The 18,024-nt window shown below is 40.7% G+C and overlaps 1 protein-coding gene across 4 annotated transcripts; it reads left to right on the top strand.

The window, feature by feature from the left end:
* The first annotated feature begins 337 nt into the window (after window positions 1–337).
* On the top strand, window positions 338–16,171 carry ampd1 (adenosine monophosphate deaminase 1 (isoform M)). 4 transcript variants are annotated; one of them, XM_053425057.1, is made up of 17 exons: window positions 338–359; window positions 1,780–1,785; window positions 2,799–2,807; window positions 3,611–3,776; window positions 4,158–4,302; window positions 8,881–9,046; window positions 9,128–9,347; window positions 9,672–9,801; window positions 10,950–11,144; window positions 12,066–12,197; window positions 12,454–12,617; window positions 13,036–13,162; window positions 13,323–13,486; window positions 13,692–13,812; window positions 14,003–14,176; window positions 14,423–14,533; window positions 14,912–16,171. In XM_053425057.1, exons 1-17 carry the CDS (start codon window positions 338–340, stop codon window positions 15,065–15,067), a joined length of 2,208 nt encoding a protein of 735 aa, XP_053281032.1. In that variant the 3' UTR covers window positions 15,068–16,171. The 4 variants fall into 4 exon arrangements, with proteins under 4 accessions (XP_053281032.1, XP_053281031.1, XP_053281030.1 ...); XM_053425056.1 differs by lacking the exons at window positions 1,780–1,785; window positions 2,799–2,807 and adding an exon at window positions 3,355–3,360; XM_053425055.1 differs by lacking the exon at window positions 1,780–1,785.
* The last annotated feature ends 1,853 nt before the right edge of the window (window positions 16,172–18,024 follow it).

Genomic DNA, 18,024 nt, shown 5'->3' with positions numbered 1-18,024 from the left:
CACACACACACACACACACACACACACACACACACACACACACACACACACACACACACACACACACATACTCATCTCTTTGTATACACACTGTGCCAGACAGTGATTCCTGGGCCCTCATAGACACCTTAAAATAGAGTTGCACACACACATGATTTGGTCGTTACGTCAAGGCGTGTCCTGGCTGGACGCAGCAGCTTCTGGTTACACGTGAGGCACAAGGAGCTTGATATTGCACAGACCAAGCACGAGCCTCCTCACTTCCCTGCTACAGCAGTCCAGTTGCTGACCACCTTTTAACAGTCCTCGGGGAGTGTTTTTCTGGAACGGCGTCACCATGCCTAAAGTCTTAGTGCCAGGTGAGTATGGGCAGAGGGACTCTGGGGCTTGAACTTGCACTCTCATCCGTAGAGAAAGAGAGAGAGAGAGAGAGAGAGACAGAGTGACAGAGAGTGGGTTTGGTTAACATTAACTCACACATGAGTATAAAGTTTGACTGGAGGAGACCTTCACCAAAAGAGATTTGGTTCTGCTCACTTCCCATAGAAAGTCTTGGTCTACAAATTCAACACTTTGAAAGATAAACTTGACCCTTGTGTCAAAATGCCACCCTCATGGCTGTTTTCTAAATAAAGCGCCAGCTCCCAAAACTTTGCACGGATCCTTTTAATGTACATTGTTGGGGGGTCAAGCCCCTCCCTGTGCAGATAATAAAGTTTGCCAGTGCCATTCTGTCTCTGACAGACGGCTCTGACAGCTTCAATGACAGCTTCATTGGGGGTTTAAATACATGTGATTCCGACAATTAGTATACACTGACTAGCACATCACAAAGTGTCATGGTCCCAGAATTAGAAATTTTTCTAAATAAAGGTACTTTACCTTCTTATTCACTCAATTTGCTCTTACACCAAATCCTTGAGAGGTTTGAATTTCTAACAAGTAGCAGATTTCAACTTGTAAACACCGGAGTTCCAGAGCTCAGCTGTGAGGATTCAAACTCCTGTCGTTGAACTCTGCAGCTGAACATCAGCTTCAGAATGAGAAACATGAGCAGAATAATTTAGATGGAGATGATTTGTCTGCAGATTCTTACAGCTCCAGCAGTGACATGTGGTCAAGTTGTTCTTGGAGGATCTTTACATTCCTTCTTGCTGTATGCCTCATCATGTCTAGAGAGCTCAGCCCACCAAGGCTGTTCCAAATGCTGGTGTGATGGTTGCTAATAATACCTCCACCAGGCACAGGGCAAGAGTTCTTTAAAGGGTGAAGAAATGGAAATGTTGCAGCTGCCGTTTGAAGAGCTTGAACTTTCACAGCTATTGGGGTTCACTTGTGAAGATTTGGCAGCTATCAGGGCCAAACCAGTTTACACTCTGTGGGGATATTCTGATGTGACTTTGGTTATTTTGCACCAGTGTTGACATGCAAGTCCAAGTCCATGCAATGTTATTTAGTTTAATATTGAAAGGTCAATTTAGCCAAATCCTCCCAAAACATAAATTGATGCATTACTTTGAAGGGATGTATCTATGCAGAAAGTTGGTTTCATATATCAATAGTTATACAAATATACTAGTAATGTATCCTGAGCACTGCACACCCACACAACTTACTCTGGAGCATTTTCAAGACTATTTCCCCCTACAGGATTAGTCGTAGTAGTTAGCAAGGTATATTTCTGTGGCTCACTTGCCTCCATATTTTGAGACATAACCACACTTGTTTTGTTTCCCTCTAACCACCAACATCCAACACTGACTGTGACTAATCCAATAGAGGGGGGTAAGTATGAAGCTGGGACACTTTTCATGAGGAGCTTGAGAGACAAACGCATGGTTCACCGTAAAGATGTGCAACAGTCACATCGTCAAATGCTCTTTTTTCCAAGGTGTGTGTGAATGCAACAGTGTCATTTGGATCTGGGTAAATTAATGTTTAGTCCATATGAAAAAAATGATGAAATGCAATACAGTGGAAGTGAACATTTATTAATCTAATGTTCACATTCAATATCGGTTTTGTATGCTTCTCAAACACAGCAGAACAACTGAACTGAAAGTGAACATTTGCATTAATAAATGTCTTTTGCAGAGTAGCTCGCTGACTCTTCCACCACGGGGAATGTGTTGGTTTGCAGAGCAGCACACAAAACCTACTTGAACTGAGCTGCAGATGTGTTTTAAAGGAGGGGCCCAGATTGTTTTATCCCTGAATTTTAGGAAGACGCATTGAATGCATCTTCACGTGCATGGATGAAGATGTTAAAAATTGGTAGTGGTGCAGCGGTGGAGTCACCTCACCTGAGAATCAGGGACCACTGAGGCCAGAAAGTCACCGCTGCATGTGTCGTGAAGGTTCCGCTGCCGAGACCTCCAGCGGTTTGGTCCAAGTTTATTCAAACAGTGATTGCACTAATGCGTCCTCTCCATTACCCATCCTCACACTCTATGTCACCTTAATCCTACTGATCCATTCACACTCACATTCCCACTTATCTGTTCCGGCCTAGTGTGTAGTTCCATCGCTTATATCCTCACGATCTACTATTGCATGTATTTTCTAATCTATGTTACATATTGTGAATACTGCTAAATAATATGTTAGGACAGCTCCTTGTGTAATTTTACTTCAGTTACACAGATTATTTAGTTATGCATATATACAGTTATACCGTAGATCAAAGTAATAGGATTATCAGCTTCATGTATAACACCTTTAATGTAACATGTTTTAACCCCATACTTCTTTTTGGGTTTTATGCTGGGTGATGCTACTCTCTTGCTGGGCATAATCAGGTCCACAGAGTAAGTATGGGTGTAGAGACGTGGAAACCAAAACCACTTTAGTCCTGTGAGCTGTGCTTTATGGTTGTGTTAGAGTAGAAAGCCTTGGCTCCTGGCTAGTAAGTGCATGTAACAAGTAGTTTGTTGTAGAGACTAGTTACTTGTAGCAGCTGTCAGGTAGTAGCCACATGTGTGTATTTTTGTAGACGTCTGTTTAAGTGCTGTTGCTTACAGCTGGGTTCACAACTCCATCTATTTTTGGAACTTGACCCACTTTTCCTGTGTTTTTTTTTTGACATATTGATGAATTCTGATCACAACCGTCTCATCCTGACTGATGGGGTGCAAATCCTAATGAAGAGGTTAATACACAATACAAGATGACAAGAAAAAGTGGGTCTGGAGTTGAGCTGTACACACAGTACCTTAAGCAAGGCTGCACAATCTTGTATCCATGTGTCTTGAGTCAACTGTGTGTGTGTGTGTTTGTGTGTTTGTGTGTGTGAGTGCTCAATAACTGCAGTTCTTGTATATGCATGGCACCTTGTGTTTGCAGCCCAAACTGGAGGTCAGAGTTGCAGACTTGTAGTGCCTGAGTCAATCTGTGGTCATGTTAGCGACGCATGCGCTGGAGTCTTTGCACATCAGTTTAGGTAACGTATATGATTTGTATGTCATAGATCCATGATCATCTACTGTGTGTCAGTGTCCAATGTCTAGCTTTCAACGAGTTATTTGTGGTTTGCTCCATGGCCACGAGCTATGAAGGTTAGTGAGGATGCATTTCTGTCGATAACACAACATGTCTCTGCTGTGTGTGACAGAGACCGATGCCAAGATGAGAGCCTTCGCGGAGGAGGTCTTTGCGTCTGAGACCAAAGACGAGAGCGTCCGCGATGAGATCTCCATGTTTGACGTGGCTGAAGACTGTCCCATTATCCACACTGAGATGGCCTTCCATCTGCACACTGACGATAATGCTGAGAAACGGTAAGACAAGTCAGGGACTGCACACCGGGAATTAACCTCCACCACGATTTGGCTGTCGGCTGTGCACCAATGAAAATCTTCAACTGACAATTTTAACATGCAGTACAGTTTTACCTCATTCACTGTGCAACACTTTATCACCATGAACTATTTTTAAATGCAGTTAATGTTGTTCCTTGTCTATTGTTTTGTATTAATAATCCTATTAGTTGTATTTTTGTATATATATAATATCATATTAATTGGCTGTTATTTATGTATTGACTATAGCAAATTTCAATTTACAATGATTATATAGGAATTCCATTCTATTCTATTCCATTGCTAATATTAACTCTTGAAAGTTTTGGTCGTCTAAACCTCATCTTTCTGTGTCCACAGCAAGAGGCTCCAGCGTTGCCGCACCGTTGGCTTGCCCACAGTTCCTGGAAAGGAGGCTGCTGCCCCTGTGGAAGTGGCGACCCCCACCTACCTGGATGTGCCTGACTTCCAGAGGGTGGCCATCATTGGAGACTACGCCTCTGGGGTACTGTGCACTGTGCCCCCATATACAGCTGAAATTCACTGTGCTATTTGATTATTTCAGAAATTTCCACTGGACAACTCTGATGATTGAACTTGGCTTGAGTTGTTTTATCAAAGTCTCCACTAGTTGTAATCTAACACAAGAATTTAAATTCTCTGAACCACAGCTGGAAAAACTATTTAATTATTAAGTGCCTTTCATCTTTTCTTAAAACTAGAAAAACTATGGCGTTCTGTAAAGTTTATTAGTATGAAATTGTATTTTATTGATTTACTGAACAAGACATTTCGATTTGACTTGAATATGCAATTTAAAACATGCTTTTCATTCATAAAATTAAATGCTTGATATTTGTCTATGTGGGCTAAAACAGCTAGCTCCGAGTAAGCTTAGCTTAGCATAAATATTGAAAACAAGGGGAATCAGCTCATCTGGTTCTGTCTGTGACAAACATGACATAAGTAACAGTGCTTAAATTGTCCGAAATAACTATGGTATATGATATATTTAAAAAAAACTTTTCTAGTCTTGATGGTTTAATGTCTTTCCCAAAGACGGATTCAAACCACCAAACTTATGGTTATTGGATGACCCGCTCTACCTCACAGCCACTATTAATTGTGAAATATTAGTGGGTCTCTTTAGCGTAGCACTGGTCACAAAACTGTCTCCTTCCTACTTGATATGAATGAAAGACATCTTTACCCTAAATTCCGCTGACTGTGTGTGTGTGTGTGTGTGTATGTGTGTGTTTGTGTGTGTGTGTGTGTGTGTGTGTGTGTGTATGTGTGTATGTTTGTGTGTGTGTCAGGGTCAACGGTCAGTGGCCTCACTAGCAGAGGCCCATGAATGGTGTTCAACTGAGAGCCGTCCAGGGTTTAGGTTTCATGGCTGTGGCTTTGACATTTACAAAGACACTTTGCTTGAGCTGGCTGGTATTTCTGCTTTAGCTGGTCTAATACTCCAGATTTATTTAGATACACATTATACAACATTTTGCCTCTTATCACAATGAGGAAATGACTGCTTGTTTAGCTTATATAGCATAAAATGTCCACAAAATAAATAATAATAAAGAGAGATGAAGATTTTTTAAACATAAAACTGTTGCTCACTGCAGTTTGCTGCATGTTCTCATATTTTGTCTCGCTTACTAGGGCGGAGCATTGACAGCAAATGTCCAAAAACAATACTTTTACATGTTTCAAGTTAGTCTCAGTCTTCTCGCTGTAAGTCTTTTTAACAATAATAATAACAATAATAATAATAATAATAATAATAATAATAATAATAATAATAATAACTAGGGCTACGTTGTAGCACTAACGGGCCCGAGCACAGGCAATTTCAAGTCTGTTGCGGTCGGGGAAGAGAGAGCGATCGATGACCAAGCGCACGTCTCTGCCTTGCTTGCGTTTTAAGCTCTGCAGCAAGAATAAACGCTTCACTTCCTGTAGCCAGCAGGTGGCGCTAGGATTTTAAGTCATGGTGTCTTTGTAGATGTCATCAGGTCGCGACTCTTGTCTTACATGTCTAGTTTGGAGTTGATTGGACCAAATATGTCCAAGATACAGACGCTCGTGTTTTGATGGCGTGTGATCAGACTTTGACTCCACGCCATGGTAAGAGTTTAGTGTTTTCCTATTTTGTAACAGGTAAAAATAGCAGTTAAATGTCAACAGTTGTCTTTATTGTCGTTCTATTATTTAATAAATGCAACAAACTATAGTTTTTATATATATTGTATGTCTATATATATATATATAACTTTATAACCTGTGTTATCAAATATGTTGTGCGGCACCAGACAGCTTTAAATTGGGGGAAGAGTGGTCGAGCACAGGCAATTTCAAGTCTGTTGCGGTCGGGGGAGAGAGAACGATCGATGACCAAGCGCATGTCTCTGCCTTGCGTGCGTTTTAAGCTCTGCAGCAACAATGAACGCTTCACTTCCTGTAGCCAGTGGCGCTAGGATTTTAAGTCATGATGTCTGTGTAGATGTCATCAGGTCGCGACCCTTGTCTTACATGTCTAGTTTGGAGTTGATTGGACCAAATATGTCCAAGATACAGACACTCGTGTTTTGATGGCGTGTGATCAGACTTTGACTCCACGCCATGGTCAGAGTTTGGTGTTTTCCTATTTTGTAACAGGTAAAAATAGCAGTTAAATGTCAACAGTTGTCTTTATTGTCGTTCTATTATTTAATAAATGCAACAAACTATAGTTTTTATATATATATATATAACTTTATAACCTGTGTTATCAATAATGTTGTGCGGCACCAGACAGCTTTAAATTGGGGGAAGAGTGGTCAAGCACAGGCAATTTCAAGTCTGTTGCGGTCGGGGAAGAGAGAACGATCGATGACCAAGCGCATGTCTCTGCCTTGCGTGCGTTTTAAGCTCTGCAGCAACAATAAACGCTTCACTTCCTGTAGCCAGCAGGTGGCGCTAGGATTTTAAGTCATGATGTCTTTGTAGATGTCATCAGGTCGCGACCCTTGTCTTACATGTCTAGTTTGGAGTTGATTGGACCAAATATGTCCAAGATACAGACACTCGTGTTTTGATGGCGTGTGATCAGACTTTGACTCCACGCCATGGTTAGAGTTTGGTGTTTTCCTATTTTGTAACAGGTAAAAATAGCAGTTAAATGTCAACAGTTGTCTTTATTTTCGTTCTATTATTTAATAAATGCAACAAACTATAGTTTTTATATATATTGTATGACTATATATATATATATATATATAACTTTATAACCTGTGTTATCAAATATGTTGTGTGGCACCAGACAGCTTTAAATTGGGGGAAGAGTGGTCGAGCACAGGCAATTTCAAGTCTGTTGCGGTCGGGGGAGAGAGAACGATCGATGACCAAGCGCATGTCTCTGCCTTGCGTGCGTTTTAAGCTCTGCAGCAACAATAAACGCTTCACTTCCTGTAGCCAGTGGCGCTAGGATTTTAAGTCATGATGTCTTTGTAGATGTCATCAGGTCGCGACCCTTGTCTTACATGTCTAGTTTGGAGTTGATTGGACCAAATATGTCCAAGATACAGACACTCGTGTTTTGATGGCGTGTGATCAGACTTTGACTCCACGCCATGGTCAGAGTTTGGTGTTTTTCCTATTTTGTAACAGGTAAAAATAGCAGTTAAATGTCAACAGTTGTCTTTATTGTCGTTCTATTATTTAATAAATGCAACAAACTATAGTTTTTATATATATTGCATGACTATATATATATATATATATATATATATAACTTTATAACCTGTGTTATCAAATATGTTGTGCGGCAACAGACAGCTTTAAATTGGGGGAAGAGTGGAGAAAATAGTAAAGGTTGCCTACCCCTGCCTTAGGTGACACAATTTGTGCCTTGGTCAAACCATGATCCTACACTGCCCTCTAGTGACTTAATATTGCGGTACAAGTAGGTTGTGCCGGCAATATAAAGCCACTAGAGGTCAGTATAAGACCATGAAACACATACATGGTTGAAATGAAAACAGGTCTTTTCATTTTGCACATCAAGATTTTAAGCCTCACCACGGTCACACGGATTGATGAAAAGTTTAAATTTTGATAACTTTAGATCTTCATCTTGTTTTGTAGAGTCTCATCTAATTTTTAAGTTGATCTGATGAAAGCTCTCCGAGTAGTACATAAAAACATAACACGTCTTAAAAACAAGACATTTCCTGTTGCCACCAGGGGGCGCTGTGATTGTAAGTCACAATTTCTGCAGTGATGTCTTCTGGTCGCGACTCTTGTCGTATGTGTCTAGTTTGGACTCAATTGGACAAACTATGTCTGAAATATGGAAGCTTGTGTTTTGATGGCGTTTCATCAAACTTTAACGCCACACCACGGTCAGACGGTTTTGCTAAAACGTAATCCTTCAATAACTTTAGATCTCCAATTTGTTGTGATGACGATCGTCTAAATTTGAAGTTGATCTGATGAAAGCTGTACGACAAGTACATCAAAGAAAAAATATGGAATATGACCAAAATGGCCACTAAAGTCAAACTGGCGGGCTTCCTGTTGCGTTATTCATAATGCACTGATGGACTTTTTTGTGCATCTAGTCATGATACAAAATAGTCTTTGTTTTTTTTGAAGATCGGTGAATGCTAAATGAGGGGCTTTTCCGTAGGTGGCGCTCTTGAGCCATTTGCCACGCCCTTTTCAAAATACTCCAGAATACGTAAATTTTCGCCGCCTTCGAATTTACTGCAAACTCCTACAACTTTTTGAGCACATTAAAGCCCTCAAAAAGCCAATTCATTTAAGCTAAGAAAAATAATAATAATAATAATAATAATAATCATTTCAATTTCAATAGGGCCTCCCACCGATTTCGGTGCTCGGGCCCTAATAATAATAATAATATTTTCCACAAACATGGATGGCTCATTTTGTTTTGATCAGAAAACTGTTGACCATTGCCGTTTGCAGGATGTTTTTTCTTATGCGTTATCCTTAAATCTTTAACAATAGGATCATCTAATTAAAATAATAATGATAATACATTTTATTTATATCATCTGTAACATTTGTCATATTTTAGGTGACCATGGACGACTTTGAGCTGTCCTGTAAGGGTCTGTACCGCGCCCTGACCATCAGGGAGAAGTACATGAGGCTGGCCTATCAGCGCTTCCCACGCACGGCCTCCCAGTACATGCGTGAAATGGAAGGGGAGAGCTTCAAACCTGAGGACCAGGTGCAGCCAGGTCAGGAGAAACGGTGATGGCAAATTTGCATCTATGACTTCAGCTACATTTATTATATTTGTCCCTTCCATACATCCTCAGTCTTCACTCCGCTTCCCGAGAATGGAGGTGACCCCTTTGACACAAAGGAGCTGCCGAAGAATCTTGGCTACGTAGCTCGTATGAAGGACGGCGTCATCTACGTGTACAACGACGCCGCGGCTGCAGACAAGCACCAGCCCAAGGATCTGCCCTGCGCTGACTACGAGACCTTTATCGATGACATGAACTTCCTCATCGCTCTCATTGCACAGGGCCCGACGTGAGTCCCATGAGCTGTGTACTCCAACTTTTCAAAACTCCCCCTGTACTGTATGTCCTCACCCAAGACCCCAATCTTCTTTTAGATGACCCCCATGCTTGACTGAGCGTTAAATGCTTTACTATCAACGCTCGGTGTGGTCCTGGGAAGCCACAAAAGGACCCTTGAGATGTCCACAGCTAAATTATACACAACAACAAGACACTTATGGAACTTTTTCCACTTTCCCCATAGATTCAAACTGAAATTTGACTGTCACAGCCCCATTGATGCTCTTACAGCTATAAATGTTTAGCTTGTGAGTTGCTATTGTTTGTTCTGCAGGAAGACTTACACTCACCGCCGCCTCAAGTTCCTCATGTCCAAGTTCAACGTGCACGAGATGCTGAATGAGATGGAGGAGATGAGGGAGCTGAAGCTGAACCCCCACAGGGACTTCTACAACTGTAGGAAGGTAGACATTTATCATTTGATTATAAAATCACACATATAATGCTAAAAGCCAAACTTCCTGCCATTTTCGTTTTGAGGGCCATGACAATTTTATGTTTTTGTTTATTCTTGATCATCTTGGACATTTTTGATCTCCTTTTCAAAAGACCTGAGAACAAAAAACATTTACAATCAGCAAATAAATACAGCACAACAAAGGGTTAATGGATAAAAGTGACAAAACAAGGCCTTAAAAATCACAAGAGTCATGAAAAACATCAGATAACAAATATTTTAAATCACCAATAATGTAATACAGCAGCTAATTCAATATAAAAGGCCAAACCCTTTTTAATAGAGCTGAGCCCAGTCGTGCTGACATTCCTGTGAATGTAGGGGATAACTGAGGTGATGTGTGTGACATGTGTGTTTTAAATGAGACAAGAGAAGTGAGGCAGTTTTGAACATGAACAACATGAACAACATTATATGACTGTTCCTCCACTGTAAGGACTGACAGAGTGATACAGACTCCTTTGGGTCTTTACAAGAAGCTGAGTTGGACTTTACATTTTTGAGTTAAGTGTTAAATATGTATTTTGAACGAATACTTTGTTATATTTTGTTCCTAAGTATTTGCATAAATCCATCGTACATGTAATTTAAAATACATGTAGAATGAGTCTAGTTCCTACAAACGCAGGAATTTAGATGAGGCAGAAACTGAAAATTTAAATGAAGTGAATTAAAGTTTGCACTCTTTTCTCTTCAATACTGATCTCAAATCATTCACCTGACTTTAGATGGAGGTCATGTAAAGTAGAACATTCAGACTAAATGATTTGTTGATTTTCTGTGACAGAAAATCATTTATGTTCATGTTAAAATGAGAGAACAGTCTAATGTATGCACATTTAAATAAAAAGCCTTTGAATTACACTGCATACTAACATTTTCTAAAATTGAGTCTTGTCATGTGTATATTAAATAGAGTCCCATGAACATGAAAGATGAGATTCATGACGTATCATTTCCCACTGACTCTGCACTTATTTGACTCACAGCTGCTCTGCACCCTGTATCTATGTCTTCAGCTCCTCCATGAGACCGAGCAGAGCTATTACATCACATGAACCCAAACCCTCACTGACCAGCTCTGTCTCATTTCAGGTTGACACCCACATCCACGCCGCCGCCTGCATGAACCAGAAGCACCTGCTGCGCTTCATCAAGAGGTCTTATCGTGTGGACGCCGAACGCGTCGTGCACAAGCTCAACGGCCGGGAGGTCACCATGAAGGAGCTCTTCCAGTCCCTCAACCTGCACCCCTATGACCTCACCGTGGACTCTCTGGATGTGCACGCTGTACGTTACTTGTAACCTCATTCGATTTGAACAGAAGAAAACAAAAGATTCCTTACATTTTTGGAAACGTTAGCATCAGCATTCTCTGAGCACTGCTATACGTTTTTTTTTATTATTTTGATTTAATTTTTGTATTTGTTTAACCCTAACTACTATAAAGAAAGGAAGAAAGGCAAACATTTGCTGTTTTTACATTTTTACCTACAAACCAATACAAATACTAATACTTACTCAAGGGTTTGATTCAATAAACAATTGATTGAATAATTAAACAAATGAACAAATGAATAGATAAATACATGAATATATGTTGCACAGTGAGATGGTGGTCTGGAGAATAAGCTAAACAAGGTATTTTTCGAGCTGTCAAAACAATACAGTAATACATAAAGAAGACTGGGCTGGTCATATTACATAGGGAATATGACTAAGGATTGAGGAGAAGACAAACCATGTCAGTTAAGACATGGAGACCATCTCCAGAACACTCTGTAATTCAGCTGATCTTCGTCTTTCCAATTTGTTGCTATCAATCTGACATATTTGCTTTTAATGCGGAATCATTCAGTAAATAATAATCATGATAACCTTTGTCTATCTAGCATTTTTGTAACATTTAATGCAGCTCAGGGTGCTTTAGGAGAAAAAGGTAGTTCAAACAGATCCGATGCTTAAAAATATATGAAGGAATTAAAGGATATTAAAACAACCAATGAAATCATTTTGAAGATAAAACAAAGTTAAGATTGATTAAATGCCAGACCATTAAATAATCTTGGAGCAGTTTCTTAAACATATCAACAGAAGGTGCTTTTCTAATGGGAGTTTGTTCCATAGCCTTGATGCATAAGTACAAAAAAGCTGCCTCACAGTTTGTTTTGTTCGTATTGTAATGCTATGTTTTTGGTTGTTTCTCTGAAGGGGAGACAAACCTTCCAGCGTTTCGACAAGTTCAATGCCAAGTACAACCCTGTGGGAGCCAGCGAGCTGCGTGACCTGTACATGAAGACAGAGAACCACATCAATGGAGAGTACTTTGCCACCATCATCAAGGTGAGTTTCCATGTAGTATGACATATGTGATATTGAAATTGACAGATAGAAAATTATTATTTCACAGTTAGATCAGTTGAAAACCTGAGTAGTTTTACACTGCTGACATCCAGTTGACTAATAAGCAATAATATGATCAAGTAAGTTTCACACACAATTTTTTTTTTTTACATTTGCCAACTAACCTACTGCTGATTTGTGAACTAGAGGATCACAATGATCTGAGCCTGATGACACGTCCTTTTCTGTAAACCAGGAAGTAGCCAGTGACCTGGAGGATGCCAAGTACCAGTTCGCCGAGCCTCGTCTCTCCATCTACGGCTGCAAGCCCGACGAGTGGAGCAAGCTGGCCGGCTGGTTCGTCAGGCACAGAGTCTTCTCCCCCCACCTCAAGTGGATGATTCAAGTGCCCAGGATCTAGTAAGTTTTCCATTTCTGTTGGTTCCTCCGTGGACCCAGCTATGAGAAAGACAGATAACTATTACACTGTTGAGGCTAATAACATTCCCTACCAAACATATAAAAAAAACTGCTGCTTCATTTGACTATGTTATATGTTGTATGTTATATGTTATATAGTATGTTATTATATATAGTATGTTATATAGTATGTTAGTATGTTATTTTTCTATTTTGTAAAGTCGTCTACTGCGTAGATGTTGCCTGCCAGGTCACAAGAATTTCACTGCTCCGATGACGCTGTCATTGGTGTGTATGTGACAATAAACTTTGATTTGATTTGATTATAGTTTTAATCACAGGGAGTGAGCTTGAAAAAAAAGGAAAGGCCTCAAAAGTCTTAAAAATTTGTCTTTGTACTCTCCCTCTTCCATCTCAGCGATATCTTCAGAGCCAGGGACTTCGTGCCCCATTTTGGCAAGATGTTGGAGAACATTTTCCTCCCTGTGTTCCAGGCCACCATCGACCCGCAGTCCAACCCCGACCTCAGCATCTTCCTCAAGCATGTGAGTCACAAACAAAGGTCAAAGATAGAACAACCATGAGTTAAGGTTAAAAGTCATACACATGGAAAGCAAAATGAATAGTGATTTATCACCGTTTTTCCTCAATGCTGATTTTTCCTGAGGGTCTCAAGGATTAACCATCTTCCTGGTTGATGTGTAGGTGACAGGTTTCGACAGTGTGGACGATGAATCCAAGCACAGCGGCCACATGTTCTGCACCAAAAGCCCCAAACCAGAGGAGTGGGACATCGCCAAGAACCCCTCCTACACCTACTACATATACTACATGTATGCCAACATCACAGTGCTCAACCAGCTCCGCAAGTGAGTAACTTTGCTTCCACATACACAGGAATATGAATATTGTTTGTTTGTTTCCTTATTTTTTCTGCATATCACCTTGTTTCTTTATATTTCATCTCCTCTCCTAAATAATCACTATGAATGCAGATTTAATGAGTACAGGTCAATCGTTCCTCTTAGAGTCTCCTTTCTGTAGCGTAACACTTGTTTATCTCCTGCTCTCCAGACAGAGGGGGATGAACACGTTCATGTTCAGGCCTCACTGTGGAGAGGCTGGAGCCATCACCCATCTGCTGGCTTCCTTCATGACCGCTGACAACATCTCTCACGGCCTCAACCTCAAGAAGGTTGGTCCTCCCTTTATGATACAAAATGGTAGCGGAAGTTCGGGCCGTCTTTTTGAGCGTAGTCTGAGATTTACGATTTATCCTCTGAGTAAAGTAAAAATACCAGGCTTTGACAAATACTATCATGAGCTGAAGTAAACTGTTTCAGTGTAAAATCATCATCTGTCTCCCCCCTCTTCTCCTCCACCAGAGCCCCGTGCTGCAGTACCTGTACTTCCTGACCCAGATCCCAATCGCCATGTCCCCTCTCAGCAACAACAGCCTGTTCCTGGAGTACGCCAAGAACCCGCTGCTGGAGTTCCACAAGAAAGGCCTGGTTGTGTCTCTGTCCACAGATGACCCCATGCAGTTCCATTACACCAAGGTCTGAGCGCACGGAGAGGAGGCCTTTGATGCTAGTGTAGACAATGGGGCAAACTGTGCTGTGTATAACGGCCATTGTATTATGTACATGCTTAGACAAGTCTTTGTGTAGCCTATATATTCTACAGGCAAAGTCATATATTGCACACTCCAACTCATATACAACAGAAAGGGTAGTGAATGGACACGAGTAGACAGATTAACATGTGTATTTAATGATGTTAATGATTCACCTTTATGTCCACAGGAGCCCCTCATGGAGGAGTACGCCATCGCCGCCCAGGTCTTCAAGCTCAGCACCTGCGACATGTGTGAGATCTCCAGGAGCAGCGTGCTGCAGAGCAGCTTGTCTCATGAGGTAACGCGTCTCATGGACACCTTCAAATGCAGTTCTTGACTTTTAAGACCTTTAAGTTCAATCAAACAGCATCAAATTCCACCTTTCATCAAGATCCATGAGTTGTTCCCTGGGAAATCTGTGAAAATGACAACAAAAGCCCGATCTCACAACGTTAAAAACAATCATAAGACCCCCCAGGTCTCGTTATAATTCCGTACAGTACTTTTTGCAACAAACCAACCAACATTCGGACAGGAGTGAAAACACAACCTGTTAGGTGGAGGTTATAACCTGTGAGATTTGTCTTTTTTTTATGTAGGGACAACAAATTTCCTGAAAAAGTGATATTTCTGATTTATTCTCATATTAAAACCCACTGGTGACTTTCTTCCACAGGAGAAAGTCCTGTACCTGGGTGAGGACTACCTGAAGGAGGGGCCGGAGGGCAACGACATCCGCAAGACCAACGTGGCCCAGATCCGTATGGCGTACCGCTATGAGACCCTGTGCTACGAGCTCAACCACATCAAGGAAGGCCTGAAGGCTGAGTAAACAAAATCACATCTGTCGTACCACTCGTCTGTATTGTGATGTAGAAACATTTCTAAATTAGTTTTTCCACCGCGACTCTTAATCCAGCTAAGAAAGTGACATTCTGACTAGAAAAGGATGTTCTTTCCTTTGGGAAAACATGTTTGTCTGGATCACATGTGTCAAACTCAAGGCCCGCGGGCCAAATTCGGCCCTTGAATGAATTATCTTTGGCCCGCCTGATAAAATGTATTTACTATAAGAGCTGGCCCGCCGGCAGTGTTGTGCAAGTTCACATCTCTCATGGACTAGTTCAAAGTTCAGTTCATACAAGTAAACATGAATAGTTCACGTTCATAGTTCACCATTTAAATTCTGAACTAGTTCATAGTTCAAAACTGTATCTATCACTACCCCTTGCCTTTACTGTCAGAATCTTTATCAGACAGTGTGTAAAAATCCCTCAGATAATATAAGGTGCATCGGATGTGGTCGCTGAGTCTGCGTCTCTGCTTTCTCTTGACATTTTTATATGAGGCCGAGAGCTGTTGTCTTGTGTTGCAGGTATGGCCTGCCCCTAAGACAGTTTGTAGTGTGTGACGTAGTGCACCTGGGTTTTGTGGGAAAAGACGCTAAAAGTGTGTGTATAACGAGAAGTGACGGACCACCTAGAGGTGATGCGAGTATTGCTCCTGCTGTGTATCCGAGAAATAAAGTGGCCGCATTCCAAGTAAAGAAACGTCTCCTCCTCCTTCTTCATGGAGCGGTCCGGACGGCTGGTTACCGGCCAGACAGCGAGCCAAAATAACCAGTGAGCTGAGCTCCCAACTATGGTTGGAGCCAAGACACTGTCCAGAGAAGAAAACACTTGGAATACGTTGCTTGTTCGGTCTACATTTATGTGCGATGAATAATGGGTAACGTAGTGTATTTATGTATCATTTATTTCATTTATTTCATAATTAATGTTGTTTTATCGGCAATACTCTATAGGCCTTGTTAGTTCCAGGTTCGATATGTGCACTAAGGTTCTTTCAATAAGTTTTCAATAAACGATGAACCTGTCTGGCCCTTGACTTGTAGCAATTTTTTAATTTCGGCCCACTGTGTATTTGAGTTTGACACCCCTGGTCTAGATGTATTGTACATCACAGTATGACTGTACTGTGTGGGGAAACATCATGAATTGGAGTGAAAGAAAATAAAATGTGAAAAAAGCCATTACTACGAGTGTCAGCTCCATTTGTTCGACCTGTTTACGTGTGTTGATTTTCTACCACCTCAGCATTCAGAGGTTCCTCATAAACCTGTAAGTGGTTTGTCGTTCTCTCTTCGAAGTTTCCCTGTATAAATACACTGTCTCAGCAGAGTGAGGAGGGAATATAAAGGTGCACCAGACTTTATTGACCTGATGTGCTTCATGATGCAGCACTTCGATCATCACTGATTGTAAGATCCTGCGGCTGCCTGCCACTTCCAGTAAAGACACACCCCTCCCTTTACTGCACCTGATCCTAACAGCCCGGGCAAAGTCGACATTTACTTTATCTTAGCTGAGTTCACGTTTTATTTCATGGAGTCTGGGATCTCTTTCTAAAGTTAAGCCTATGGAGCAAATCAAAGTGTTTGAAAGTATGAGGCTATAGCTAAAGTTTGGTGGCCCACTGGTTTGTCCAAAATAACTAAACAAATAGGATATATAGTGTCAGTCTGATCCACTTCACATGTTCTTCAAATCAGTTTATAATGGCTAAATACCATCTGCTTGGAAATTTACAGTTCTTTTTTCCATGTGAATCAACGTGTGCCTTAGAGCAACTGTATTAACATATCACTTCCTTAGTTAAACAACTTTTTGGAAGTTGTACAAAGATACATTACAAATCAAAATATGGCAATTAACAGTGAACAGTTCAGAGTCAGACAGCAGCATTATGTCACATGGGCAACACATAGTATATAAGGCATTGAATCTATATTGTGATGTTCAAAAAGTGTATTGTGAGAAATGCCAAAGATGTGTAAGAAAACCGAAATAAACCACTTTAACACTTCAACACTTGGAGGGCTACTAGATGTTCTCAGTCATCTCTTATGTAAAGTTAGAGTTTCACAGCATTCCTCTTATCCATCAATATCAGTGATAAACAGTAATGACGCAGATCCTTGTGAAATAGAGCGTTTGGTTGAGTTTTTAGGAATCTGTTCTTGTGGAAAAGCCCCTTTCCAAGAATAATAACATTTCTCCAAAGCAAATCAAAAACTACATTTTACTTTATCGATGTAGAGAAATTGTGAAACCTATTCTCTACATCGATAGAGAACACATGACAAGACTCATCTGTTTTTAACAGTGTCAGCACTGTCAATCACTTCCCTGCACCGAAATATCTCATCTCAGGACTTTATATACGAAAGTACAGTCACAGCACACTGTGTATATTTCCCAGGACACCTGAAGACATCACTGTTTGTTCATCGTTGACAGCTGCAGGAGTGCAAATGATGACGTCTTCTCTCTCTCTCTCACTCTCTCTCTCTCTCTCTCTCTCTCTCTCTCTTTCTCTCTCTCTCTCTCCCTCTTCCCCTCTCTCTCTCTCGGGAGGATTCAACAGACTTTTTCTCACAGTCTCAGCTGCGTCAAGCGCTGGAAACACCGACATGTAAACCGGAAGTCAAGTTATTGTACAATAAAGTGCTGTTAGTTATTTACATGACATAACCTCACAATTTATGCATGTGCGCTTTTCAAATAAGAGCTACGAGGCTCTGGAAAACCATTACTGAGGAAAATCTGTTATTCAGTTATTGTACCACATACCCTGATTTACCCTAATTTGATCAATGTAATTGGAGGAGATACTTAAATTTACTTTAGTCCTTTAAAACAGTTTTATGTATTTGTATTTGTGTTATTTTATTTGTGAAGCACTTTGTAACTTTGATTTGAGAAGTATTATTAACACTATTAACCTTTT

This window comes from Pleuronectes platessa, chromosome 6 (genome assembly GCF_947347685.1).
Source record: "Pleuronectes platessa chromosome 6, fPlePla1.1, whole genome shotgun sequence".
Taxonomy (NCBI): Eukaryota; Metazoa; Chordata; class Actinopteri; order Pleuronectiformes; family Pleuronectidae; genus Pleuronectes; species Pleuronectes platessa.
The sequence above is the reverse complement of the archived record's forward strand: the minus strand, read 5'-3'. Positions and strand labels throughout refer to the sequence as shown.

Coding starts and splice junctions, on each gene's coding strand:
- ampd1 (XM_053425057.1), top strand. CDS start 338: ATGCCTAAAGTCTTAGTGCCAG. Junction 11,145..12,065: donor ACTCTCTGGATGTGCACGCT/GTACGTTACTTG, acceptor GTTTCTCTGAAG/GGGAGACAAACCTTCCAGCG. Junction 12,198..12,453: donor ACTTTGCCACCATCATCAAG/GTGAGTTTCCAT, acceptor TCTGTAAACCAG/GAAGTAGCCAGTGACCTGGA.